General features: G+C 44.6%; 1 protein-coding gene across 1 annotated transcript in view; it reads left to right on the top strand.

Moving 5' to 3' along the window:
• CSMD1 (CUB and Sushi multiple domains 1) overlaps positions 1-27,406 on the top strand; it is a 2,626,220-nt gene that overhangs the window by 1,391,567 nt on the left and 1,207,247 nt on the right. The window contains exon 28 of the mRNA XM_085610820.1: positions 15,106-15,309. Within this exon, the coding sequence (XP_085466946.1) occupies positions 15,106-15,309 (204 nt within the window). The remainder of the gene's footprint in view (positions 1-15,105; positions 15,310-27,406) is intronic.

The raw sequence follows: 27,406 nt of genomic DNA, 5'->3' as shown, positions 1-27,406 counted from the left end.
CTGTCGTGGCCAAACTGTTCCACTATAGAGACCGAGATGCGATTCTGCAGGCCTCACGGGTCCACGGCCCGGTTCGTCATGAGAACTCATCCATTAACTTTTATCCGGACTTTACCCAACTTGTCCAGAAACAGCGGATGGGATTCCAGGGGGTGAAGCGCCGTCTCCGTGAACTGGGCCTAAAGTACTCTATGCTCTACCCTGCAAAACTCCGAGTGGAACACGAGGATCGGACTGCCTTTTTTGACTCTCCTGTGGCCGTGAGTGACTGGCTGGACTCGCTGCCGGACAGAGGTGACCGTCCCGGGCCCTCTGGAGGCGCCGAAGGTGATGGGTCCCCTTTGGAGTGACTTTTGGTCCTTGATTTTGCCATTTTGCATTGTTCAGCTGGGTTTTACTTCTTTTGTTCATTTTGTCTCACTAGGACCTGTGTGGGGGGCGGGCGGGGACGGGTCCCTTTCCTCCTCCGGGGTCTTTTCGTAGAATGGGGTTAGTAGGGCGACAGGCACACTGCAAGTTGGGGGGGTTTTCTGGCCCGCAGGGGTGCAGGGTGGGGGGAGTTGGATTTGGGGGGGGGGTTGGGGGGAGGGAGGGGTTGTTTTGCTGTGTGTTTTTTGTTCGCAGAGCGAGGTATTGATTTGTATCCAGATTCGGGAACTGTGCTACTGACTGGGGGGCCTTTGATCTATTGGAGGGGATGGGGGGGACGGGTTGAGACTGATGTCATGGAACGTCAATGGGTTGGGGGATCGTATCAAACGGGGGGTAGTACTGCAGTATTTGCGTCGTCTGACTCCTGATGTGGTGTTTATCCAGGAGACGCATCTGGTTGGCAATGTTTGTCATGCAATGAACAGGGGGGGATACCGCCTCGTGGCCCATTCTGGTTTCACAACTGGTTCCAGGGGGGCGGGCATTCTCCTGCGATCCTCACTTCCGTTGGATATCACTAGGGTAATCTCGGATGACAGAGGGCGCTATGTGTGTCTGACTGGGAGGTGGGAGGGGCAGCCCCTTTCCCTGGTCTCAGTTTACGTCCCCCCGGGCCTCCAGAACTCCACCTTCGCGGACTTGGGTCGAATGCTGCTTGAACTTCCGGAAGGTCTTTTGCATATGGGCGGGGACTTTAATTCGGTGGTTTCGGGTGACCTGGATCGTCACCCACCCAGGGCCCTCCCCGCTGCCCAGGCATGGCTTGGTGGCCTGCTGGAGACCTTCGGCCTGGTGGATAGTTGGAGATTAATGCATCCGACCCAATGTCAGTACACCTTTCACTCTGGGGCGCATGGGAGTCTTTCTAGGTTAGACTATTTCCTTATGCCCGCGGCACAGACTGGTCGGATTCGAGAGGTTAGGCACCTGGCGCGGGGTATTTCCGATCATTCCCCGCTGTGGCTGCTCTTTGACACCGAGTCGCGGTCTGCAGGGCGGATTGCTCCCATTAACCCGTGGTACCTGCGAGACCCTATGACTCGCGACAGCCTGGTTAAGGCTATGGACCAATACTTCCTTGAAAACGAGGGGTCGGTGTCGTCCGCAATGTCCTTGTGGGAAGCCTTTAAAACCGTAATCCGCGGACACGCCCTCTCCCAGATAGTGGTGGCTAAGAAGCTCAAGAGTGAGGCAGTGGTGAAGTTGGAGACTGACATTTCGGGGCTGGAGTCGGCCTTGGAGACGGGTGTCACTCCGGACGGGCTCCATGCCCTCAGCCTGAAACAGTTTGAATACAGGTCTCTTGTCACTGACGCTGCCAAAACGATGTATAGGGAGCAGCAGGGTCGATTGTATGATGCCGGGGACAAGGCGGGAAAGTTGATTGCGTGGCTGGATAAGAAGGAGAGAGTGAATCGTGTGGTCCCGGTGCTGTGTGTCTCGGATGGAGTGTGTGTGACTGAGCCTGGTGAGATTGTGGAATGTTTCGCTGACCACCTCCGGGCCGTGTACTCCCCGGTGACTGATAGGGATGAAGAAGACTCTTGCCTTCTGCTTAGGGATATTGCTTTGCCCGGCCTGTCCGCCGAAGACCGTGAGCAGCTGGACGCCCCCTTGTCTGTAGATGAAATTGCAACTGCGATTCGGTCCCTTCGTTCGGGCAAGACGATGGGTCCCAACGGGCTGCCTATTGAATTATATAAGTTGCGCCCGGATAAACTCGCGCCCTTCCTCCGTCGTATGTTTCAGGAGTCCCTTGAGGCAGGCTCCCTTCCTGACGACCAGCGTCTGGCTACGATAGTCGTGATCCCCAAGGACGGTAAGCCACGAGATCGCTGTGCCTCCTACAGGCCTATTTCACTGCTAAATGCAGAGCCTAAAATCCTGGCTAAAGTCCTTGCCAATCGTTTGTTGAGCGTCATCTGCGATTTGATTCATCCTGATCAATGCGGCTTCATCCCTCACCGTAACACCGCTCTTAACTTGCGGCGTCTTCACGGCGCCCTCGCCAGGGCGGAGTACCTCTCCGAACCAGCCGTGCTGGTTTCTTTAGACGCCACGATGGCCTTTGATACCATCGAGTGGCCATTCCTCTGGGCTGTCTTGACCAAATTCGGCTTTGGGGAGGGATTTCTTGGCTGGGTGAAGCTTCTTTACACGGGACCCATGGCTCAGGTGGTAGTTAATGGGCGGGTCTCTCGGCCCTTCGCTCTCGGTAGGGGTACGAGGCAGGGGTGCCCGTTGTCCCCTCTGCTCTTTGCTCTTGCCTTGGAGCCGCTCGCCGCTTGGCTCCGCTGGGAGCCCTCGATCAGAGGGATCCGGTGGACCCCGGGCTTCGAGGATCGGGTCTCGTTGTATGCGGACGATATTCTCCTGTATCTCACCTCGCCGCGGCAGTCGCTTAATGTTCTCTTTGATGTTCTGACTTCCTTTGGGAGAAATTCGGGTCTAACGAGCAACTGGTCTAAATCCTGTGTCTATCCTATCTCCGGTGACCCTCCTCTCTTGCCGCCTCGGCTTCCGATCCAATTATCTCTGTCCGGCTTTAAATACTTGGGAATATACGTCTCGATGGACCCGGTGGCTCGCTATGAGCAGAATCTCCTGCTTCCACTTCGGCGTCTGAGGGAGGACACGGCTCGGTGGTGTAAGCTGCCCTTGTCCCCGCTGGGTCGGGCAGCACTGTTTAAAATGATGTCCCTTCCCAGATTTCTCTATGCACTTCAGAACTCCTTCGATGTTATTCCTGTGTCCTACTTTCGGGAGGTGGAGAGCCTGCAGAGAAGACTGGTGTGGGACGGACGGGCGCGTATCGCTCTGGCAAAGCTTACTCTCCCCTGGTACGACGGGGGCATCGCGCTTCCCGACATTCGCAGGTATTATTGGGCCTCACAGCTATCGGCCATTAACCATGCCACGTATGCGCCTGGCTTGAATCCGGCGTATGAGATGGATAAATTCCTGCTTCCCGGCGGAAACTATAACAGGGCACTTTACTCCAGCTCGGCTGGACGGACCCTTACGGGCCCTACTAAGATTGCGGTACGGATCTGGAAGGCGGCCAATGTAGCCTTGGGCTGGAGTGAGCGATTAACATGTGCCACTCCTCTGTTTGCCTCCGACCGCCTGGGAAGCCTCTGGACAACGAAGGGGTTTGAACGTTGGGACACGATTGGTATTAGTAGAGTGGGAGACTTATGGATTAAGGGTGCGGTAAAACATTCGCGGCGCTCCAGAGCGAATACGAACTTACGGAAAGGGAGTTCTTCCGCTACGCCCAGATTCGGCATGCCCTGCTCTCTGTTTTTGGGGAGGGGACCAAGATCCCGGCTTCTTCGCCCCTCGAGGACCGCATACTCGATGGTCATGTCCCCGACAGTACTATCTCATTAATTTATAAAAAACTTATCAATAATCGGGCTGACCTCTTGGTGCGCCTCCGGGAGGCGTGGACGGGGGATGGGGTGGAACTGGACGACGAGGACTGGCAGTCCGCACTGTCGTCCCCCAAGGAAGTGGCCATTCCAGCCCGTCTCCGCCTGGTCCAACTCAAGATTCTCCACCGGGTGTATGTGACGGGTCCCCGTTTGGTCTCGATGGGATTTTCTGAAGACGGGCTCTGTAAGCGGGGATGTGGACTCAGAGCCACCTTTCTCCATATCCTTTGGGAGTGTCGCGAGGTGGCGGAATACTGGCGCCGGGTTCACGTGGTCATGGGACAAGTCACCGGGGTTGTGCTGCTGCCGGAGGTGCGTCGCTGTGTCCTGAATGTGTGGGAGCCCAATGATTATAACGAGGCTCAGACTCGGTGGGCGGCCCTGGGGAACATGATTGCCAAGAGAGATATAGCGCAGCTTTGGGGTTCCCAGCGGCCTCCCACCGTGTCCGTATGGAAGGAGAACATGGACTGGTGCATGTTCAGGGAGAAGACTGTGTATGTGGCTCGTGGTAAACCGGGGGCATGGGGTAGAATCTGGGGGCAATGGAACGCGAATCGTGGGGGTATCTGTATTCCCCCCCTAGTGGACACCGATATTGCTTTGTCCCCCTGACCCTTGATGGTTCCTTGCGACTTTTGGAATAACCGAATATAGACGTTCCTCTCCCGTGACCCCCCCCCCGACCTATCAGTACTCCTTTCTCCTGATAGCTATTTGAAGGTCTGAAGTAGAGTCCCCCGGATGTAGCCTGACCCACATCTTTTGCCCTTACGCCTCGCCTTTTGTTTTTATTTGTTATTTATGTTAAACCTATGTATCCTGCTTCCCTAGGACTATCCGGAGCCATGTACGGGGCTGGGCCCCGGGAGTCGACTACTGCCTTAACATCTGTATGATCCTGTCTGAATCTAGCGGCCGGCCCTGGTGGTTGTAGGCCCATGCTTGTAATTGATTTATTGTTCAATAAAATTTTCAAAAAAAAAAAAAAAAAAGATGTTACACCATGGTACCATTTGTGTCTCAAATATTAAAAATACTACTAAAAATGTATAATTCTCAAACATTAATCACTTCATGCCAAGCTCAAAAATTGAAATATTGAACCAATATAAATTTCACGCAAGATTATCTTTAATTTTAAAAATATTGACAACACACTTGAGTATATAGATGTCACAACTTTCAGCATACTTGAGTATATAGATGTGCATTGTTTTCTCATTATTGAAGTGGATGAACTTAACGTGCACTGTAAAGCCTGCCTTATAGCCATAGTACTCACAGAACAACTCATGTTATTCGCTGCACTATTTCCTCATTATTACAGTACTGGTAAATAGATCACTCAATGACTCACTCAAACTCTATCTATCCTGAAATATCTTCAGAGGCGCAGTACCAGTGTAGTCCTTGGTGCAATATTATTGGATCACACAGATGCTCTGATAAGAATATTTCACAACAATCACCTTTTAATATCTCATTCAGTGTAGGTGCTCGCGTAAAGCACACACCTTATAGGAAAAGAAGTGTGCTTTTCCAGATGGGATTGATTGGTCATGTTAATCATGCATCAGGGAATTGGCACATACAATGGGCCAAAAGTTGATGTGTCTGCTGCTTAATACAGCTGTGGCCTCAACGCTGAGCTGAAGGTCTCGATTTGACTCTTCTTCTGTGATCGGAAACTATATAGATGTTTTATCCTGCCTACCACTTAAAATTTGAGTGCAGCTCTTCCTTGGGTTAAAAAAACAGCAGTAGTGGGAGTGTTCGTTCAACATGTGAATGAATGAATGAATGAGTTTATTTATAGAGCGCTACGTCCACTCCAAGGAGCATCTTGGCGCTGTCAGACCGAAACAAAGGACATAGCCGTAACAAAAGCAATAGAGAGACAGATAGAGGGGATTAGCATGATAGCAGAGAAAACACGACACTATCATTGATGGAAAAAATCCAGGTTTTTAAGAGCTTTCTAAAAAGACATTCTGATTGAGCTAGTCTCAGTCTCCAATTTCTCATAGGCACCACAGAATTAAGCCTTTTTTCGACCAAACTAACAGGCCGAATAACAGCAATTCAATTGGCTTATAGCCACACAGAAAAGAATTGTGTTTCGAAGGGGTTGAGGAGGTGCAGATGCCTTGTTTTGTTTGGAAAGATCGGCACAGTAGCGATCTTCATGTCAGTGAGCGGGCTCAGTTCTGCCCGCAGCTGTTCAGAAGCGCTGTAGCACTGCGGGATCTGTGGAAAAGGATTACATGGCAAAAAGGAGTCCCAGCTATGTCCTGTGGCACCGCGCGCCGCCCTCTGCTAAGAGGTGAATTCAGAATTCCATTTTATCTTTACAGACAGAAAGAAATTGATTTCGAAAAATAGAAAATGCTGCCTTCAGCAGCACAAAATGAGTCAAGAAAGCCCAGTTACTTAGCTCAGGAAAACCTTGTTACAATTCAGATTGCAGTTCTTTTGTGCTCATTGAAAATGATAGATACATTAGCACCTGCACCGAGTACACATTGCAAGAGCTCCTATGCGTTTGGTGGCATTTAATTACATTTAATATATATCCGTCTCCAATGTGGGGTTTTCTCTTTTCCAGTGAAGTATCTGAACACATTGCTACTCTGCCGGTTTTATAAATGCCTTTGAGAATGGCATCCACTCTGAATGAACACACCAATCTGGCCTGCAAAGTCAATCATTTTATTTATCACCCTCTATTCCAGGTCGACCTTATTCCCTGTTCACTTTTCCACTGGACTGATTTCAATTTTGTTTCACAGCAGTGTGAAGCATTTACTAAAGGAAGGTGAATAATTACAATAGGAAATAGAAATTCTCTCCGGTGCATTCAGAGAACTTCACCCTTATCCTGCCTCCTCACTTACCAAGACTGGGTTGAAGATGAATATACATTCGCGCATGCGCGGTTCACGTTCCAATCTAAAAGTGACGATATGTGACATTTAAATCTTTAGATTTGAACAAAATCGCCATGTCACCTTTTCAGAAACATTATTGTGTATGGCAGAGTGCTAACTGGTTCATTCCGGACTGGCTGGCAAACCTTACCCAAACTTCCAGATGAAAGTTAGGGCATCAAGAGAAAACTATTATATATTTTAGAGTGGGTTTTGACGAATTGTGATAAAACGGCTAATCAGAATCGCATATTATTCACAATTCATCATGCTTTTAAATGAGACATTGCAATATTTAGTTCCAGATCAGTTATTTATTCAAATGTGTGTGCAAATAACCAGATTATCACGCGGATCATTAAAAAGACATCTAATTGCATTCGGTTATGAGTATCCGAAAGGATAAAACCTGAAATATTTTAGATCTACGATAAAAAACATTCACTTAAATCATCAGAATTTAATCAGTTATGACGAACCCGTTTCAGTGTTTGCTCTGCAGTTGAATTGTTTCCCCCCAACCATCTTTTACAATAATCATAACTAACTCATCTTTCTATTCAAGTAAGGACTTTGCTTCGGAGGCGTTTTGAGGCATGTGCAAAGTGGACCCTCGCGCAGGGGCCCAGCCGGTCAGGGGCTCCCTGATTCATTCGGCTCTCCTAATAGACACAGTCCTGCCCTGGTCACCAGGAATTATTCTTAGACATAGATATCATTTTCTTTGACTTAATTTTCTTTACTATGGATAATGTGTGGGTGTCTATTACAGACATTTGGCGGGGAAATGTTGTTTTGTTTGTTTCATGCAGCATTCATAAATAAAGATTACTTTTTGATGAAAAAACAGGACCTCGCATATGAGAAATGGCTGTGGGTCGTGTTACATGGGGGGGTGGGAGGCTGCCCACCCGCAGGCGCGCAACACCCATTGGACTCACAGGGCTTCAGCCCCCTCCCCCCCCCCTCGTGTGTGGCAGCCCGGGATGAGACAGCTTCCCGTGCAAAAAAGCAGCCGCACCCGAGCACTTCACAGGTCTTTAAAAGACCATTTGCATGTTAATGAGGCCTCGCTGTTGTTTCACCCCTTCTGAGAGCCCCTGCAGCTCCACTCTGCCTATTGCTTAAAGTTCTGTCCCCCCCGAAATTTTTGTTCAGCCCCCCCCGAAATTTTTGCTCAGCCCCCCCCCCAAATTTGGCTCTAGTTGCGCCTCTGCCCACCCGATACCCTCGTGCTCTGCAGGGCGCTGCGGGCGTGGTAATAACGAGACACACACACAGGGGCAGATTTACGCCACTTTTGCGTCACTTTTAACATTGAGAAAGTGACGCAACAGTGGCGCAAGGCAAGGGGCTTGTAAATCTGCCCCAGTGTGTCCCAGTTACGCTCGGACTGCCTAGCGCAGCTCCGCCCACCTTTACTTATCTATGCGCTCATGCCATCCGACGTGAACGCGGGGGCGGGACTTCAGGCGATGAACGTTACAGGTCGAAGATTATTTGCAATATTAGTGAGCGGGTGCTGTATTACAATATTGAAAAACACTTTTACTATCCCGGAATATGAGGGGAAACACATTTAGATGTTGGACCAGTCTGCCTGTGGAGTGCCAATGACCTGGCCAAAGAGGGCATGAAAACGCTGAAATTGGATCAAAAATTCAAAGCTGCTCCTAACAGGGGCCCTCATCCTATGTTTGGCCCAGTTCCCCAGATTCCTTAAGATGCCCTACTTGGCTTGTACAAGTGGTTGTGTCGTGTGTGAAATTCTGCTTTGTAGTTACTCCATATTAACACAATTCATAGCTTCGAAATTCAAGAATCCTGCTTGAAACATATCTAAAGCGATATCCGAGCTTTTGCGTTTTTAATTGTGGCCTTCTTTCCTAGCCTGGATAAATTCTGACCAGATCCATCTTTAGTTCTTCGCAGAATTGGAAGGAGGTCTTTTGTCCATTTCCGATTAACTGGCAGTGAATTCCAGATGAATGCAACTGCTCTGAGAGAGCTTAGTTATGGCACATTCATCATGATGGCATTCGTGAAGTTTTTGATAAAGTAAATCATACAGTGAAACATTCTAAGGAACTAATCATAAATTTCGAGGTCTGGCAACAGCACAGCAGGGGGACTCTTTTCGGCAAAAAGAAAATGTGAAATATTTTAGGAAACATTAACATAAATATGAACCACCCTGCCATCTTCATCCTCACAGTCCTTCCTTCACATGTAAGGACACAGAAAAAAATGCTAGTCTTGCAGCAATGAAAATGCCCAATAAGTGATTTTTATTACATGCAAACAGCTGCACACACTGCTATCACTGCACGGCTGTGATTTCAATCTAAAAATGTTTTTCCAGGTGTGATATAAGTTCTTCGTCACTTTAAAGTGATTAGACCTTGTGATCAGCACAATACTTAGTGAGATCTCTACAGCTAATATCTGCCGTGCATATGAACATAATAGACTCACGTCTTCACCTGCAAATGTATTGCTGCAATATATTAGGATAATAGTTTCTCATTTTGAGACCTGGTATTTTCCAAACTTCATTTAAGAGACTGTTTTTTTTTTTAACTGAATGAGATTTAGCGTTTGCAATAATACATACCCAGCTCACTTGCGTGTGTTATCCCTATTTTCGAGTCTTTTTGAGAAACGATTCCAACTTCATTATGTGTGTGTAAAAAGTTAGCTGGAATGTCACTTAAGCCCCTTATCAGTGACTCATTGGCATTTTGATAGTGTTCAGTCAGAGATTAATTTCTGATTATTCTAAAAATTCAGCTGTCGATTAGTCTTTGCCACGCTGAATTTCACAATTTTTATAGTCACGAGAACACACATATTTTGTGGAAATAGTTGTATTGGTACCAAATCTGGTCCAATTTATGGAATTACGAAACCTCTTACTGTGAGGCTAATGCATGTTTTGGTATTGTGCTAGATAACAGTAATCTGGTATGCGGAATCATAAAAAACGTAATTATCAGAGGTTTGAGGTTCTCTTTTGCAATGTACGTCACACTTTTTGGCCAAAAATGTTTACCAAAGTGATATCTATAATACAATTAATCGAAAATGTTTTTAAAATTTAGAAAATCACTGTTGTAAAGGGGGTTTCTAGTTGGCTAGGGAATGCACCTAAGCCAGGCAGAACTCACCATTCTAGTCAGGACAAGGGAGTTACACGCTGAAGATAACCCCTGCTCACCCCCTTGGTAGCTTGGCAGAGCAGTCAGGCCTATCCCAAAGTCAATGTGTAAAGTGTTTGCACAATGCACACACACTCACCCGTGACACACTAGGCACACTGCAAAAGAGACTGCACACAAGGTTATATAAAAATAGCCTTTTTATTATTTACTATACACATACACAAAGCACATTAGAACATAAATAACTGAGTAGCATGTAAAACACATCTAGACCACATAACCTAAATCGCTGTGCCACAAGGCGCATGTCATATAAATGCACATAAACCACATATCACAAATTATTGCGCCACTAGCAGCTTGTCACAAAGAAGGCATATAAAAACACATAAGACCACAGCTACATGTATCACTGGGCCACTAGGCACTTGTCATAACACTTCAGGTAGGGCAATACAATAAAGACATATACGTAGCCCATGTCATAAATAGGCATGTAAAACACCTAGATCATCAAAACAACATTACTGTGCATAATCAGCAGTTCCTGATAGTGACACTCGTTATCTTGTCACTGCAGGTACAATATAGGATGTTACTCCCCCACATCAGGGAATGAGGAGTGCTGGACAGCCTGCACTCCTTTTAGGGGCAATAGAGGTAATTCTCCAAAACACAGATGCCCCCATTGGCGAAGAGACCTTACTTGCCACCCCACATGCTTAACCTATCTGAAGTGTAGCTGCCCGCTAACGTGCGGTGCAGCTGCTGATGACAAAGGGGGGTTGATTTTACAAAAGAAATGCCCCCAAGCTGTGGCACAGGGGAAAGGGCCAAAACAAGGCAAAAACAATTAGCCCCCTATTGGTGGAGAGGGCGGGAGACCTCGCTCGGCCTTCCGCATAGGGTCATGTTAGGGAGTGCAGCTGCCATCCATGGGGGCTCACTTCGGCAACTGTAATGCCACAAGGCTGGTGTCACAGCACGGGGGCGAGTAGACTAACCTTCCTCGGGGGGGCACCCTCCAATGTCAGCTGCCCATGCCCGCTCAGCCCCCCTTGCTCACCTCCGGTGCGGTCTCCTTCCAGCACAGTCCTGTGAGCGGCTTCCTCCAGGAAGTGCCCGTGCTGGACTCATCCAACAATGTGGCATGCAGACTTCACCGGCGACTTCTGGGTTGCTGCTGCAACGAGGCAGGAACAATGCTGGGGTTGCTCTGGCAAGAATCCGACGACTTCTTTGTCTCATCTGGCATGGCGCAGCCGGGCTGCGCTGACATCAGCTTTTTTTTCTAGCTGGGCTGCTCAGCGGCGCTTGCCCAGCTGGAGGGCATGACCGCGATTGCTTAACACAGATGAAAAACACAGGGGAGCTCCCCGCTGGAAGGAAGCATGAAGAGGAAAAACACATGCACCAGCTGCCAGTTGGGAGGGGGGTGAGAGCACTTCCTCACCAAACTCTCCCCTCCTGCCCCTCCACAAACAAAGTGCCCTTACACCAGCACTCTCCACGTGCCGGGATTTGGATCCAACAAAAGCACCCCTCACCTGCTTCTACTTTTGGAGGGGGAGAAACGAAGAATACCTCGCTCACCACATGCTCCAAAGGAGCAACCACAGAACAGTGTGCTCCCTTCAGTCTAGCGCACAGGAGCTTTGTCAGCTTGAAAAAGCCCCTCAGTTAAGCACAATGGAACTTCCAGTAAGGGCAGGGCGTTCCAGTAAAGTAAATAGCAAGGAAATCCTCCATCAGCAAAGTACAGTGCCTGGAAGACTTTGATGTCCCTGAGCCTTTCACAACAGGAGGAAAGGACAAACAGGCCCTTGTAGACTCCTCTAAAGCAGGGGGACACATCACACAGCAAAGTCCTTGTCCTTTCCTTGCAGAATCAGCTATTGCAGGCCAACACCAGACATCACACAGCAAATAGGCAGTACTCCTCCTCCAGCTTGTCCAGTTCTTCTCCTTGGTACAAAGTAGTCTAATTTACTGGGGTTTCAGGTCACATAATTATACCCCAAAATGTATTTGATGTCTCTCTAGCAAGGGTCTCTGAACCCAGTTCAAACCAGTTCTGAATTCACTGGTGCAGCATGACCACAGGGGTTGGAGACAGCATTGTGCAAAAGAGACCCAGCCTATTCAGGTGTAAGTAACTCTCCTCCCACCACTCTAAATGCAGACAAGGTCTATTCAGCCCAGTACTGAATCACCCAGGCAAGGCAGATCACACCTCAACCCTCCTTAGGGACTGTCTAGACTGAATGCACATCTCAGCCCCTGTCACCTACACACCAGACGCTAAATTCACAAACAGCCAGAGGCACACAGAATGCTGAAGTAAGAAAATACTCACTTTGTGGGATTTTCAAACACAGGATTTAAAAACCGCCTTTACCATAAGGCGCGTTAACAAATTCTGAGTTTAGAGAGTCCAAACATGATTTTACTATTTTGTCCCTAGGGAAAGTTACACAGGTAAACATGGAACAGTGCAAACCAATTATAAGCCTATGGGACAGATAACCTTTCAACTGTGAAAAATGAATTACACAGTATTTCACTATCAGGACATGTCACACATACATGTCCTACTATTCACATACACTGCACACTGCCCATGAGGGTACCTTTACCCTACCATATGGCGCCTTACATGTAAGGAAATGGAAGCTTTGGGCCTGGCAAATGGGTGCACTTGCCAGGACAACATGGTAGTTCACAACTGCATGCGCAGATACTACAGTAGTAAGTCTGAGATACATTTACAGGGCTACTCATGTGGGTGGCACAACCAGTGCTGCAAGCCCACTAGTAGCATTTGATTTATGGGCCCTGGCACACACTGCGCAATTATATGCCAATCAGGGATAACCAACCATATCACAATTTTTACAGCGAGCATATAGTGCCCAGAATCCTATAACCAACAAAAACATGGGTCAGCAAAATAGGAGGCCAAAGAAAAAAAAGTTTAGCGATAAACCTGTCAAAAGGGTCAGATCTAACAATCACACATTACTTTTCATTCACAAAATCTATTAATCCTACTCTGATATGTACTAACGTGACACATACTGATAATGCCACATCTAGCATTGCAAGACACTTGCATGGAATACCTTCTTTTGTTAAAAGAAACCAAAACACCTTCCATTATAAACTGGTCACCTAAACACTACATGGGCATCAATTAATAACTATCACATTTGTAAAGGCACTAAACCAAACTTGCACAATCACCCAAAGTCGCTGTATTGTGCATTTGCATGGCTGTACACCAAAAAGCAAGGCCATGTAAATGTATGTCAACTTTATACTTAGCATGTTTGTAATGAAACATATAGTTCTATGTCTTTGCATATAAGCATACATATGTTTAAGTCCAATAATTCAACATCTGATAAGACTCCTCACTGTGTGAATGAGTAAAGGATATTTCATTATCAAAAATTGCCTGCATCATAAGTACCGTTTCACTCTGCACCAAATTAAAGAATTTTGTGACAGATGAAGAACACTACTTGACTGTTTAGCTTCCGCCACAGTATGCAAAAGAGAATGCTGCTATTTAATCGGGTTTGATGCAAAATATCAATTTTTTGAGTATGCCGGGAAGACACAATAACAGTACTGAATCAGACTGCATGCTGGAGAGGCAATTCTGCCGCAGCTTTGTCTGACTAGACATTGTCATCAGCTAGCTTGATGTGGGTTGATTTATTTAATAGTCTGTTGGCTGGTGGTATGTCATTTTCAGTTGTTCAATAGTCCTTTGTGATTCAAGCAGCAACAACTTAACAATGGATTTTTTTGTAGATGCTATTTTTGTACTTTTAATTCTGTTTAATGAACTGCAAAGGCTGACTTCAATTCATTATCTTCTTCTGACCACTTAGTATGCAAATAAGGCCTTTTACTTTGCTTCTCAAAACAAATTCCAGTGGCATTGCGCTAATAATTAACAACCCGCCTTTGTCCAGCATTAATGCTTTATAGGAGGCCATCATTTTCACTGAAATTATTGTTCACTCCTTGCATAATTTTTGACACCTACAATACTAACATTGTATCTAAGAACAAATAAATAATTCACAATTGTTTTTATACACACTTTGCCTCAAAATGAATATGAGGCTGTTGGTTAACCAAACAGTCTAAATCGAAACTTGAATATTATACTGCAAGCGCAAGGTAAGTATTTTGTTTAATTAATATATATTTTACCTGTCCCGTCATCTGTCAACTTCCCCCCACTCGGCTCTTCCCTGTGCCAACCGCCGCTGCATGGTGATGTAGCTAGCCCCAAGCATAACCCTCCTCTTTTGGCAGCTGGGCGTGGGACTTGCCATGGCAGAGAAATAGTCACATGTTACAAAAACAACTCTTAAACTTGTTTGATTAATAGAATTATTAGCTGAATATTTGACAATCCAGATAACATTTGTAATGAATACATATTGTATTCAATTTCTGTAGATATAAAACTACTGCAGCCAACCAACAGAAGAGCAGATGTAAAATAAAGTATTACATTATAAAAACTGTTTAAAGGAAAAGAAAGAAAATGCATTACTTCAGAGCTACTATCGACGGAGGAGCACCTTTCTATATTGTGGCAGAGATAACCTGTGCCGTGAGCTTCCAGAAACCAATACATCTAGGGCGCAGGGTCCCTCTGTGTGGCCAATCAACAGCATTCTAAGCAGTTACAACAACAACAACAGTAACCATTACCTTTTGAATTAACAGTGCATAGTATATTAAAAATATATATAAAATGTATTCAACAATATACCTCACTCTTACTCATGGATAGAGTGCCCTGAGGGCCAAAGTGCACTTTAGGGTACTGGCCTCTCATATCCTATCAGCTTCAGCATAGTAATAAAACATAATGCTAAAACAAAACTACTTGATGTTAGACTCAAAAACCATTGCGACAGAGCATCCGCTGCCAAACTTTAAATCAGGCACTACATCATAAGATCATTGTACCATATATTATCAATCAAGTAATAACTAAAAATATATTTAATGGATGGCATTTTAGATACAGCTGTGTGTTTGATATAACAGTTTTTAAGTAGGTTTTGTAATGGCATTTTTTTCATTAGTAACTAAATATTTTTATTCTCTTCATAGCCGTGCCACGCACCAGTGATACACAATGCAGCTCTGTTCCAGAGCCTAGGTATGGAAGGAGGATTGGTTCAGAGTTCTCTGCAGGCTCTTTAGTACGTTTTGAGTGCAGTCCTGGTTATCTCCTCCAAGGATCAAAAGCAATCCGATGTCAGACAGTGCCCAATGCCTTGGCACAGTGGAATGACACAGTCCCAACCTGCATAGGTAAGGAAAACAAATGAATGTATATTGACTCAATGTATTGATGAATGGACGTAATTTAATAATAAGCATTTTCAAAAACAATGGGAGTAAAGTTGTTGTTGAATATGAGTATGAAGGAATGGGTGAGTTGGAAGAGAGAATGGATGGATGGATGAATTAATTTTAATTTGCTTCAAGCTGAATGTAGAACTCACAGTTGGTCCAATGGTAGAGGACTCTATTGTAATGGTTGGTCAGGCTTACATGGGTATGGGAGTATCCTTCTGGCATGGTTTAGGTGGGTGCTTATTGAGGGGGTCACACTATTGGGTAGCCTGAACTAATGTATCATGGTAGAGCATGAGCTGAGGCAGGATAGTAGGTACTGGGGACGCAACTTTTTAAGACATTTAGGGGCATGTTTGCTAGAAAATGACACATGCAAGCCAACTGAGCTGCATCATGAGGAAAGTGCAGGGATGTGTTGTATTTACAACAATACAACGTATACCGGTGCTTCCCTCTATGCTGGTGAACAATTAGCTGCCTAGCACCAATGCAGGCACCTTTGCACCATAGTGCAAGGGTGCTTGCATTGCAGGGATGATTTCTGCACAAAAACAATCACTGATGGCATTTTCCTCCTTCAATATGTGCTGCAGAATGCAGGACACATAAAAAGAGCAAATAAAAAGGAGAAATAAAGGTATTTCTCCTCGTTGTGCCACTCTAATGCCTTCCCTGGGGAGACGTTGGAATCTGACACATTCCCAGGTTTACAAAACCTTGTAAATCTGGGAATGCGTCCAAATCCATGGGTGTGGCGTGGGAACACCCACAACACCACCCAAGGAATGCCCCTTTCACTTAAAATAATGCGTGAAATGGGGGTCAATGTACAAGGCCATGAAAAGCCATGCAGGCTTGCTTTGCATGGCCTTGTAAATATGGATCAGTATTGTGCACCACTGGAGAGTCGAAAAAAGTGACGCTCAGGTGGCGCAGGGGCCTTGTAAATATGCCCCTTAGGTTGTTGAAACAGCTATTTACACATGTACACTCTTTCTGTACTTGAAGGTCAATGGGAACTGAAAATGGGGGTCTCTCTGTAACTTAAATTGCCAGCATCCTCACCCCTATTTGCTATGGTGAACTACATGAGTTGTCAGACAAAGGCTAAAGACAGTCAATGGTCCTGTGTAGGCAGAAAAGGAAAATGCTTCTTTCTTACAGTAACACTAAATTAAACTGTAGAATAAAGCTCTGAAGGTGCCATAATTAGGTGGCCCTCTGCTTGCATTGCAATAACCGATGGTTTCCCAAACATATAGGAGACATGTAAACTAAATTAGCCATTTTATTACTGCCCTATTATAAGCATATTATAAACTATAGCTGAACAGGAAACAGATTCCGAATATGAGCTCTCTGTTAGGGAGCAAGTGGCTATGACTGAGCTTGGAAAAGAGTACATTGTTTCTTTACAACATTTAACCATTTTCACTAAACAGTGACTCCGTCAGTGTGGGATGTAGAGTGGTAGGAACAGTAACATGCATCTTTTGGTGATTTTTATTTTGTCACATAGCACTGTATCAAAGTGGCAGAACAAGTGTGTATGCCACATGAGAAGGCAAGAAAGGTGTGGAGCAGTTGAAGTTGCATTACGTGTTAGCCTGGTTCCCTCCAACCTTCTAACTCTCATCTGCAGCATTGCAGAAAATTCATCCTACTGCTCCTTATGCATGTCACTTAAACCTATTGTGTATGTCTACATACTATGAAACTGAGGTCTAGCTCCACGCACAGATGCACTTGTCACAGACGGGCAGGGTAGGAAATTTCACTGCAAGAACATTCCTAGTTAGACTCTCCATTTACTTGTCTTGAAGTGTGCCCCATTCCACTCTCCTCGAGGTACCCTTTGACCAGGCTCACCATGAGAGCCCAACACCCATTCAAAAGACCAGGCTGCCTCACCTTTGGAAATCAAATATTGGTTTCTTCTAATTACAGCAATGTGCTTTTTCCATTTGTGTCTAAAGCCTCTCAATTGAGAATTGGAAGCGAGATCCCATTTGTTGCAACAATGTCTCAAAGATACAATTAGTAATTTGATCATGTGCAAATTGAATGTGTTATTGCCAGGCTGTCTTGTACTTCTCACACTTCAGATGTTGTGTAAAAGAATTGATATCCCACTTGGAATTAATCTCACTCTGCATATGTTGACAGGTAAGCTTGAGAATGCACATCCAGTGAAGCTGATTGTTGGAAATGGGCCTTTTTGCAGGGTTATGCCCAAACGTTTTGCTTCTTCCTCCTATTTTTTCCTGATCTGCTGTTGTTGGTTTTAGGACTCTGCACACTTTACCACTGCTCTGCTAATCAGTGCTAAAGTGCATATGCTCTCTGTGAAATTTGTATTATGGATTGATGTTTCTATGATTGTCATATTTGATTTCCTTGTAAGCCCCTCGTAAAGTGCACTGAGTTTGCCAGGGCCTGTAAACCAAATGCTACTCGTGGGCCTGCAGCACTGATTGTGCCACCCACATGAGTAGCCTGGAAAGGTAACTCAGACCTGCCACTGCAGAGTCTGCACGCAGTTTGTAGCTGCCATGTCGGCCTGGTGAGTGAAACTCACTTGCCAGGCTCTAATCTTACCTTTTCTTACTTATTAGTCAACCCTAAGGAACGACCAAGGTACAACTGTGGGCAGGGTGCTGCGTATTTTAAAGGTAGGATCTGTACTGGTGTGTGTGACATGTCCTGGTAGTGAATTACAGTGCATTTTGTTTTTCACTATCTGGGTCATTATATAGAATGGAAGTTTTCTTATAACATCTTATAAGTACAATTTCCCATTGGGACCAGATAGGAAGATAACATTTAGTATGCCTGAACTCAGAATGTTAAAATACATCTTTTAGTGAGGATGATTTTTACATTCTGTGTTTGAAAAATACAACTTTTAGAAAGTAGGAATTATCTTGCTTAGCCATCCAGTTTGCCTCTGCTAGGATGTGTATTGACTGTCTGGCTTTGGGGTGACAGGGGCAGGGGATGTGCAGTGACTCCAGAGAGTCTGGATGAGTCAGGGTTGGACTGAATAGACCTGGGCTGCATTCAGAGTAGTGGGAAGAGTTTTTACTAGCACCTGAATAGGCCCGGTCTGCTTTTAGAGTGGTGGTAGATTTCCCTTGCACCTGAATAGGCCCTGTCTGCCTTTGCCAATGCTGTCTCTGCCTCCTACGGGGAAGCTGGGCCAGAGATGACCAAACTGGTTTGGACTAAGCACAGACATTCTCTGCCTAAGAGGACAAAGGAATTTGGAGTATAAATATTGGGGCCCAGGCCCCAGAACTTTAGAACTCTTTTGGACCAAGAAGACTGAAAAGAAGAAGTGCTAGATAAACTGTGAGGAGGGACTACCACTTTGCTGGCTGTTTTGCTGTGTTGGCCTGCAGTGGCTGCTTCTGTCTTGGGCAGTGAAAGGTCTGGACTGAACTTTCTGCAACTTCTTTATTGAGTTTCCCCAAGGGCTTGAGGTAGAGCTTGCCACCTGTTCCAGAAGTCTCAGGCAGAGCAAAGACTTGAATTTTTTCTGCCATCAGGACTGGGGACTCTGTGTTGTGTGCTGCAACAGAAGATAAAGCAACCCGATGCCATCCACGACTCCGCTGCCTACTTCGTGTCCTGAAGGCACCCCAGAGTGAACCGCCCCACTTTGCACCTCAACCCTGGACTCACCGACTACATCATCTGATGCCGCCACCGAGCTGCAGGTTTTACCGCAACCTGTGGGCACAGCACTCTGCACTGCCTAGCTTCACGCCTTCACCCTGGTATCCCCGATGACGCTGGTTCACACTGATATTGCCACAGCTGCTTGCACCGTGGTTCGAGGGCATCACTCGTAAGTTACAAGACACACCGTCCTCATCCCGCTCTGCAGGCTTGGCCCACCGATGCCGGCACCATCAACTTCAGTTTGCCAGCCGACGATAGCACTTTAGCAATGATGACGCCGCTGCTTGCACTGTGATCTGCTTGCACCGCGACGAGTACCGCATCAATTCGTACCACAGTCCTGGTCTCACCGACGACGCTGGATGACCGTCACCAAGCTGCTGCCTGCACCGCGACCTTCGCACTGAAGCCCCGACGCCTGCCGACGCCGGCACTCCCGACTTCAATGTCAAGGAGTTTGATCTGCAACGCATGTGACTTCAAGGGCCCAATGACTCCTGCACCGACCTCTGGAACCGATGCCTGCGGACGCCGGCCTTACGGGGCTCATCGAGAGGTCGCAAATGCCCTACATTTCTAAATGTACTGTTTTGCAGGTCTTCCTGACACCGTAGCTGGCCCGCAATGCCACGGTCAGCCAGAACTCTTTGGATTTGTTGTTCACAAAGTCTTGATAGCCACAAATGGAGATATCGACTTTAAGGAACTGTATTTCAAGTCTATTGTTTAGTACTGAAAATTTCTGTGAACTGTATGGTGGACTTTTATCGTTTTTGGTCTTGTTTTGGATATATAAAAATATTGGAGATTTTTCTAAACTGGAGTGGTGTCCTTTTGTAGTGTCTTCACTGTATTACTGTGGTTATGTACAAATGCTTTACACACTGTCTATAAGATAAGCCTGACTGCTCATGCCAAGCTACAAAGGGGGTGAGCAGGGGTTATTTTAGGAGTGTAACTCCCTTATCCTGATTAGAAGGAAGGGTCCATACTTGGATAAAGGTGTAAACCCTTGCCAACTAGATACCCCCATTTCTAAAACTGATGTTCCAGGGGAAGCCTTCCCATCCGTTTCTCATATCCCATACCTTGGAAGGTGACCTCTTGCTACCAGACAGCAGTAGCACTTCCTCCCACCAATGCTATTTGTTGTCAACAGTGGCCACCTCCCCTCCTTCAGTGCCCACTGCTCATCCCTCCATCCCAGCCAGAGAGAAGCTCCAGCATTGTCCCACACACTGGTTCTAGGCCATTTACAATATAGCGCACACTTTTAATTTGTTTTTAGGTAGTTGCTCAATCCCTATAAGTGTTATGTGTGACAGCCATCTTTAAAAGGATTTCAGTATAGGTTCCAAAAAACGTTTTACACAAAGGGACCAATGATGGCTACAAGTTTTAAAACATACTTAGAATTAAAAAGTTTTGGAACACTTTTATGAATACACAATTACTCATTTTTATTCGTGATGAATAACTAAAGGGTATAGTAAAGCAGTGATTATCTGTCTTTCTTGTAAACCATCATACAATGCAAGAATTATCATTTGAATTTGGTAATTAGATTTGTTTTTGCTGGGCTGAAATCATGTGCTGAAAGATAGCTGCCCCATTTATTTGAGACTTACTAGAACAAAATCGTGAGGTCTATTTTCATGTATTATAGTTACAGTTTGAGGGTAAAAAACACACTAGACTTAGGGGTTTAATGTTGTTGCGTGGGCCAGAAAACTCAAGCTGCTTCTCCTCTACAGGCTTCGATGCTGTGGCTCCTACCCACATGTTATAGAGTTACATTTAACTGTAAACTGTCTAACAAAGGAGGACTGCATCCCAGAATTCTAACTCAGGCTTGCTTGGTCTAGTTTTACATAATCTGTTCAGTAAAGTTAAAAAAGGTAAACATAGCTATCTTAAGGTTCATTGGCTGACATTTTTAAAAATATTTTTTTTATTGAATTTCAAAACAGCATAACAGCGCATGAAACACCCACTGCACACATCTGATCCAACTACTCGACTGAACCATCCGCACCATATTCACATCGACCACTTCACAGCAGGTTATTCCAACCCTGACTGTCTCAGATTCATCCTCTAGTCTAGGCTGTCCCCCAAGCTGCTTGAGACGCCAAAGGGAGCCCCCCATGCTTTATCTAGACCTTCTCATGCTCCAGACCTGCCTCGTCCCACTGCCACAGAGCCCACGCTCTATCAAATTTAGATAGGCACCCCCTGTAGCGGTACACCAGCCATTCTGTCTTCATTCAGCTGGTCATATCTGGGACCCATTCTGCCACTGAAGGACTGCTCACCCCACTCCAGTACTGGATGGTGTCTCCTCTGGCAACCGTCAATGCCACATCGCAGAACAGGAACTGATATCCTTTCAACATTAGTCCCCCCAAGACTTCAAAATCAACAGCTGTGTGGTAAGAGCAAGGGCAGACCAACACTGAAGAGATCCTCCCCCGCTTTGCCTCCTAGTACCCCCTCAACTTCGGGCAATCCAACAGTGTGTGGAGCAGAGTGCCCCTCCTCCTGTTGCCCCTCCAACAGCGATCCGTATTTTCCCTTCTCATCCGGTAAAGGTAGGACTGTTTGTAGAAAGCCCGATGAAGCAGAGAGAATGCAGTATTCAAACAAAATGCATGATATGTTACGCTTAACGTTTAGCAATGCAGTAGGAAAATAAGGAAGCATTGTGAACACAATGAATATTAAAATGAAAACGATGATCTATGGGCCTTATCAAATTACTTAGAAAAAGAAAGGAAAATCAATTCATATCAGAGGGGCCGTTATAAAAAAAATAGCAGGTCAGAAACAACTCCAGAAACATGGGGGCAGAGAAGTCACTGGATGGCCATCTTTAAGAGCAGAGTGGTGCATATCTAACCATCAGTGTTTTCTATATGATTTGCTATTCAGTTAATGTGGATCTAACAAATGTATAATTATTGATGAGACTCATATGAGACAGGGCTTTATTGAAGAATTAATGAATCAGGCTGAAATGTCTTGTGTATTATAGAGCGCTGGACCCCTCTGCTTCCTAACGGACTTCGCATCCTAGTGACTTAAGTGATTGGGTGTGGTTAAAACAATTCATGATGAAGCATGAAAGTCAGCAGTTACATTCTAGAGCATAAAGACATGCAATATTAAGCTCCGTATGTGGCGTGATTTATTTTCATGCAACTGAGCTGGGGAGTACACTACACAGGATTGCAGCCAGGTTCAATTTTAGCTTGATTAAACAGACGTTTGACCTAAAGACCTCCAAGCTTACATTTCACCGAAATCATTGGATTATCACAGGTGGAAGAAGTTCAGACCAACATTAAATCTGGAACTCCAGGTAAAGATGCCAAAATTACATCTCTCTGCTGTTCAGTAGGACAGCACAGCTTGGCAGGTAATGTCAGGCCTGGTGGAGAAGCTATTGTGAGATCACAGCAAGAATATGAGTCAATGGTGGGCATTCTGAACCTTCCATGGCCCCGCAAAAGCGTTAGTTCTGAAAAAAAAGCTCAAAGAGGGTGCATGTATGTTTACTGTACATCGATTATTCTGTTCAACTTCAGGGATTATTAAAACATTCAGATAACTATGGGCAGGTGTGTTCTGGGTTGCACTGTTTTAGTTTAATTTATAAGATAAGCAGATTATGTATACATATATATAAGCAAAATGTGGTTTGACCGCCATCTAGATTTTAGGTTCTGAATAGAACTGTGTACTTTGAAAACCTCCTCCCCACCCCAATGAAAAGTGAACAAGTGGACAATGATGGTCAGACTCTTGGCCCTGTTTTTATGCTGTTGTTGATGGAGCTTTCACCAATATTTTGTTACTTATTTGTTTTTTATTTTAACGGCTTTCACAAAAAAAGGCTAGTTACGTTTAAAACATACAAAAAATTATTTTACCTTTGCAACTTCACACATCCTATCCCTGAATGGAGAGCTATTACAATCATCTTATACACTGGACCAAACTGCAATGTATTGAAATATCTTAAACTTAAAATATTAAATTAAGACTTACAGCTGTCCTAATTCTGAAAAGTGTATTTGTCAAAATATGAATACACTGGTTTTTTCATAAATACCTGTGGTTTCTACTGACAAGGATAAGTTGTCATGAGATATGTTAGTAAATAAGCCAAACATATGTACCATACATTCACGCCAAGGAGTAAGTTAGAACTGAGCAGAAAATCAACTCTTCATTGTTAACTTATTGGATCAGTGACATAATATGGATCCCAAAAAGATTTTCAATCTAGGCGATTGGAATTGAAACCATCCGGTCATTCCGGCTTGCTTCCAACAGGCTCAGGGAGCTCGTCGGCCAGTCGGAACCAGCACGTAATCCCTATATGACAGCATTTTTCTGTCGGGATTACGATGTCGGTTTCCAACAGGCTTTCCATGTCAGACTTTCCGACATGGAAAGCCTGTCGGACAGCAAAATAGCAGGGCCCCCTTCTCCCGACGGCCTCCGTTTTGGGGCTGAGTGGGCACCTATGCTGCCCCCTGTTAATCCCTGCACCATGTAGCAGGCACCATGTGCAGGGAAAAACAGAATCTCGCATTTCTCTATGGGAGCTTGTGCTACGGCCGGTTTACGGCCACAGCACAAGCTCCCATAGAGAAATGGAAGTATGTGACCGCACCAACTTCGATCGTATTGTAATACGGAACCGCCAACCAGAGGTCAGTCGATCCCGAATCAATGATGATGTTGGTCAGAGACATCATAATTAGGGCCTGTATCTTTAAACACGTCCAAAAATATTGATTTTAATATAAATATATAGTTTAAAATAGTACATCTTAAATATTTTAATATATAACATTAATATAATTAAAACAAAATAAATGTAAGTGACATTTAATACTATATATATACTTACGCAATCATGCACACAAAAATTAACTCAATATGTGTTTGTATGTTTATATACACATATATATAAATCCACAGGTTGAGCTCCTTCCCTTGCCCTACGCAGTGGATTGCTTGTAGCCCGCGGAGCAAGCCGGACATCAATATCCAAATAAAGTTCCAATAAAGCAATCACTCAGAGTATTTGCAATATACCAGAAAGTTGGTTTTAATCTAGGTAACACGTTTCGCTTGCACAGCAAGCTTGGTCACACACTGTATTGTGGGTAGAGACTTGCAATACATAGGGAGTATGGAAACAAAGAAGGGGACAACCAAGTACATTTGCTCATAAGTCAACATTGCATCCATTTTGTAGCATGCATCAAAAAGTACACACTTGTATTTAGTATTCATACAAAGGTACCCATAGTGGGATTACCGCATTCCCGTACCTGCGCTCACATTTCATAAAGCATTTAGCATTCAAAACAGTACATTAAAGAAATTGAACACGGAAGAGATTTATCTATTTACATTGATATACTTGGCAAAGTGCCACTGTTTGATCTATGTGGTATCCATTTTTTAACATGCACTGGAGAGTGCACTGCTGTATCCATAGATATCCATGGTGGGTTTGATACAACCCCAAACATGTAACACATACTCAAGGCATCCAATATTCGCTGCAATCTGTATATACACCCTTATGGAGGGATAAAGCCGGTGTACAGGCTCATCTATATCAATTTCTAGACTTGTAAATGTTCTTCACCTGTTCTCCTTCCATTTGTTACAGACATGTCTAATGCGCATTGAGGTTTGAAATGTGACTTGTAATACAGTCAAACGTTCGTGCATGAGTATGCGTCCTGGCCCAGGGTCAGAAGTTAACCTCTGAGTGACTGGCAGTCTTATCATTTGAATTAGTGCATATTAATATGCGCTAGCGCATCTAATCTGCTATCGGCATGGTGCCCCAGCGTCCTGAAACCAAGAAATCTGGGACAATAACATCAGGCGTGGATTCTGCTTTCATTGTGGTGCTCAAAATGCTAAACTGCAGGTTCCCTTTCTCCTGTGTATTACAGTGACAACCCTACCAACACCAAGTAGTCCACAATTGAGTTTATAGAAAACAAAAAATGAAGTGATCAATACCCTAAATTCAACCCAGTATACAAAGAGATAGTTAAATTATGGAAACAAATCTCTTATCTGTCTGGTCTGACCCTCCACCACGATGACTGAAGAAAAGGTGAGGGGGGTACGTAGGAGCTGGTCCTCTAAGTCGGCCCCTTCCTTTTCTCCTGTGATAAAAGAAAAGAAATACATTCATGAGATACTCTCACAATGTGTAATAAGATCCTCCACAAATCAGAAGCCAAATATATACTGTAGTGCATAGCATACAGTCTAGAATGTTATATACAATTAAAACAAATGACAACAAAAGTTTATATAGTAGAATTATTCATGTAGGTGGATACTCATTTCCTCGTCCTGGTTAAGCTCGTCCGGGCTTTTCATTTATAAATCAATTATATGCCAGGATTCTTTCTTGCGTAGCTGTAAAACTCTATTCCCTCCCCTGTGCGTTTGCTCAATCTGTTCTATTTCAAAGATAGTGGGGAGGGAATTGTGAGAGAGATGGTACTCGGCAAAGTGTCTGGCCACTGGGTAATGGGGGTCCTGATTGCTAATGGCCTTCATATGCTCCAACACTCTTTTCTTGGTGGCTAGTGTGGTGCTGTCTACATACCTCTTTTTGCAGGGACACTCTAAGATGTAAATGGTAAATATGGAACCACATGTCAAGAATTGCTTAATAGTTTTTTCCCCGTAGGTGTGTCATGTGATTTTCTCATTGTGCTGTTCCTACAGGCCTTACAGTGACCGCAGGGAAAAAATCCCTGCAGGCCAATCTTTGTGTTCAGACATATGTTGGTAATGTCCCCTTTCACCAGAAAATCTCTGAGATTTCTTCCTTTTCTGTATGTTATACATGGTCTCTTCTGTATGGTGTGACCTATGGTTGGGTCACTTGAAAGGAAATTCCACCTTTGATTAAGAGTTTTCGATTTTGTTTTGATTTTCTGTTGTACGTGAGAATTACTCTGGGTGTAGTGTCCTCCTCATTGAAAGGTTTATCTAACAGTGTTACTTCTCTTTTGATTTTGCTTACTTTCTCTTTTGCTTTGGACAGCACCCAGTTCGGGTACCCTCTTTCTCTCTGAAGCTCGACATCATGTCTTCTTGTTCTGCAAGAATGTTTTCCTGTGAACCACAGTTTCTCCTTGCTCTCAGCAGCTCACAGAATGGAATACTCCATTTGAGTGTTTCTGGGTGGCTGCTAAAAGCATGGAGAAGACTATGCCCCACTGTAGCTTTTCTGTGGAGTTTGGTATTAAATTGGTTATTTTGTATCTCCACTACTACATCAAGGAATTCAATCTGTGTCCTGCTCATGTTGTATGAGATTGTGGTTGAAAGTGTTGGCATTGAGTTCAGTAATCACGTTTTTCGCACTTTCCTCACTTCCTTTCCACACCACAAACAGGTCATCGATAAACCTGTACCATCTGATCACCTTATTGCTGTCTGCCTCTGGGTTAAGTTTTTTGAGAACCTCTTCTTCCCATACCCCTAGGAACAGGTTGGCAAAGCTAAGGGCAAAGCATGTGCCCGTAGAAGTGCCAAGGACTTGTTTGTATATTGTGCCATTAAAAATGAACATGTTGTTGAGAAGACAGAATTTCATAAATTTCAACAACATTTCAGTGTGTTCTAAATAGCACAATTTCCGATTCCCAAGAAAGTATTGACAACATCGTATACCAAGTGAATTATCAATAATGGAGTAAAGAGAATTCACATCCATTGTGATCATAAGATAGTCTTCTTCCCAGGTGGTAATACTGATTTTACCCAGGAATTCTTTGGTGTCCCTTATGTATGAGGGAAGTCTTTCCACATTGTCTCGCAGGAAATGGTCAATATATTTTGAAATATGTTCTGAGACACATCCTATCGAGGACACAATAGGTCTACCAGGTGGTGTGTTGGGGTTCTTATAGACCTTCGGCAGCAGGTAAACAATGGGAGTTCTAGGATGGTCACATTTCAAGTAACAGTATCCTTCCCATTGGAGGATACCTTAATCTTTATACTCTGTGAGCATATTCCAGATATTTACTATGCACGCATTACATTCCTGTACATTGGTTTTCACATAAAATCTAGAGTCTTCCAGTTGTCTTTGTGCTTCAACAATGTATACAGACCTGTCCCATAGCACAATGTTCCCCCCTTTGTTGGCAGGGCAGATGATTATAAGCTCATCATCGGACAGGGATTTGATTATTTTCCACAGTTCTTTCTTGAAGTTCGAAGGGGCATTCTTGCATTTTTGTTTGCAAAATGTTATCAGCTCTTTAGTGACTGTCTCATGGAAAGCATCGATATTATC

The sequence above is a fragment of the Triturus cristatus genome, chromosome 6 (genome assembly GCF_964204655.1).
Source record: "Triturus cristatus chromosome 6, aTriCri1.1, whole genome shotgun sequence".
NCBI classification, from domain to species: Eukaryota; Metazoa; Chordata; class Amphibia; order Caudata; family Salamandridae; genus Triturus; species Triturus cristatus.
Note: the sequence above shows the minus strand (reverse complement) of the source record. Positions and strands in the feature narration are given on the sequence as shown.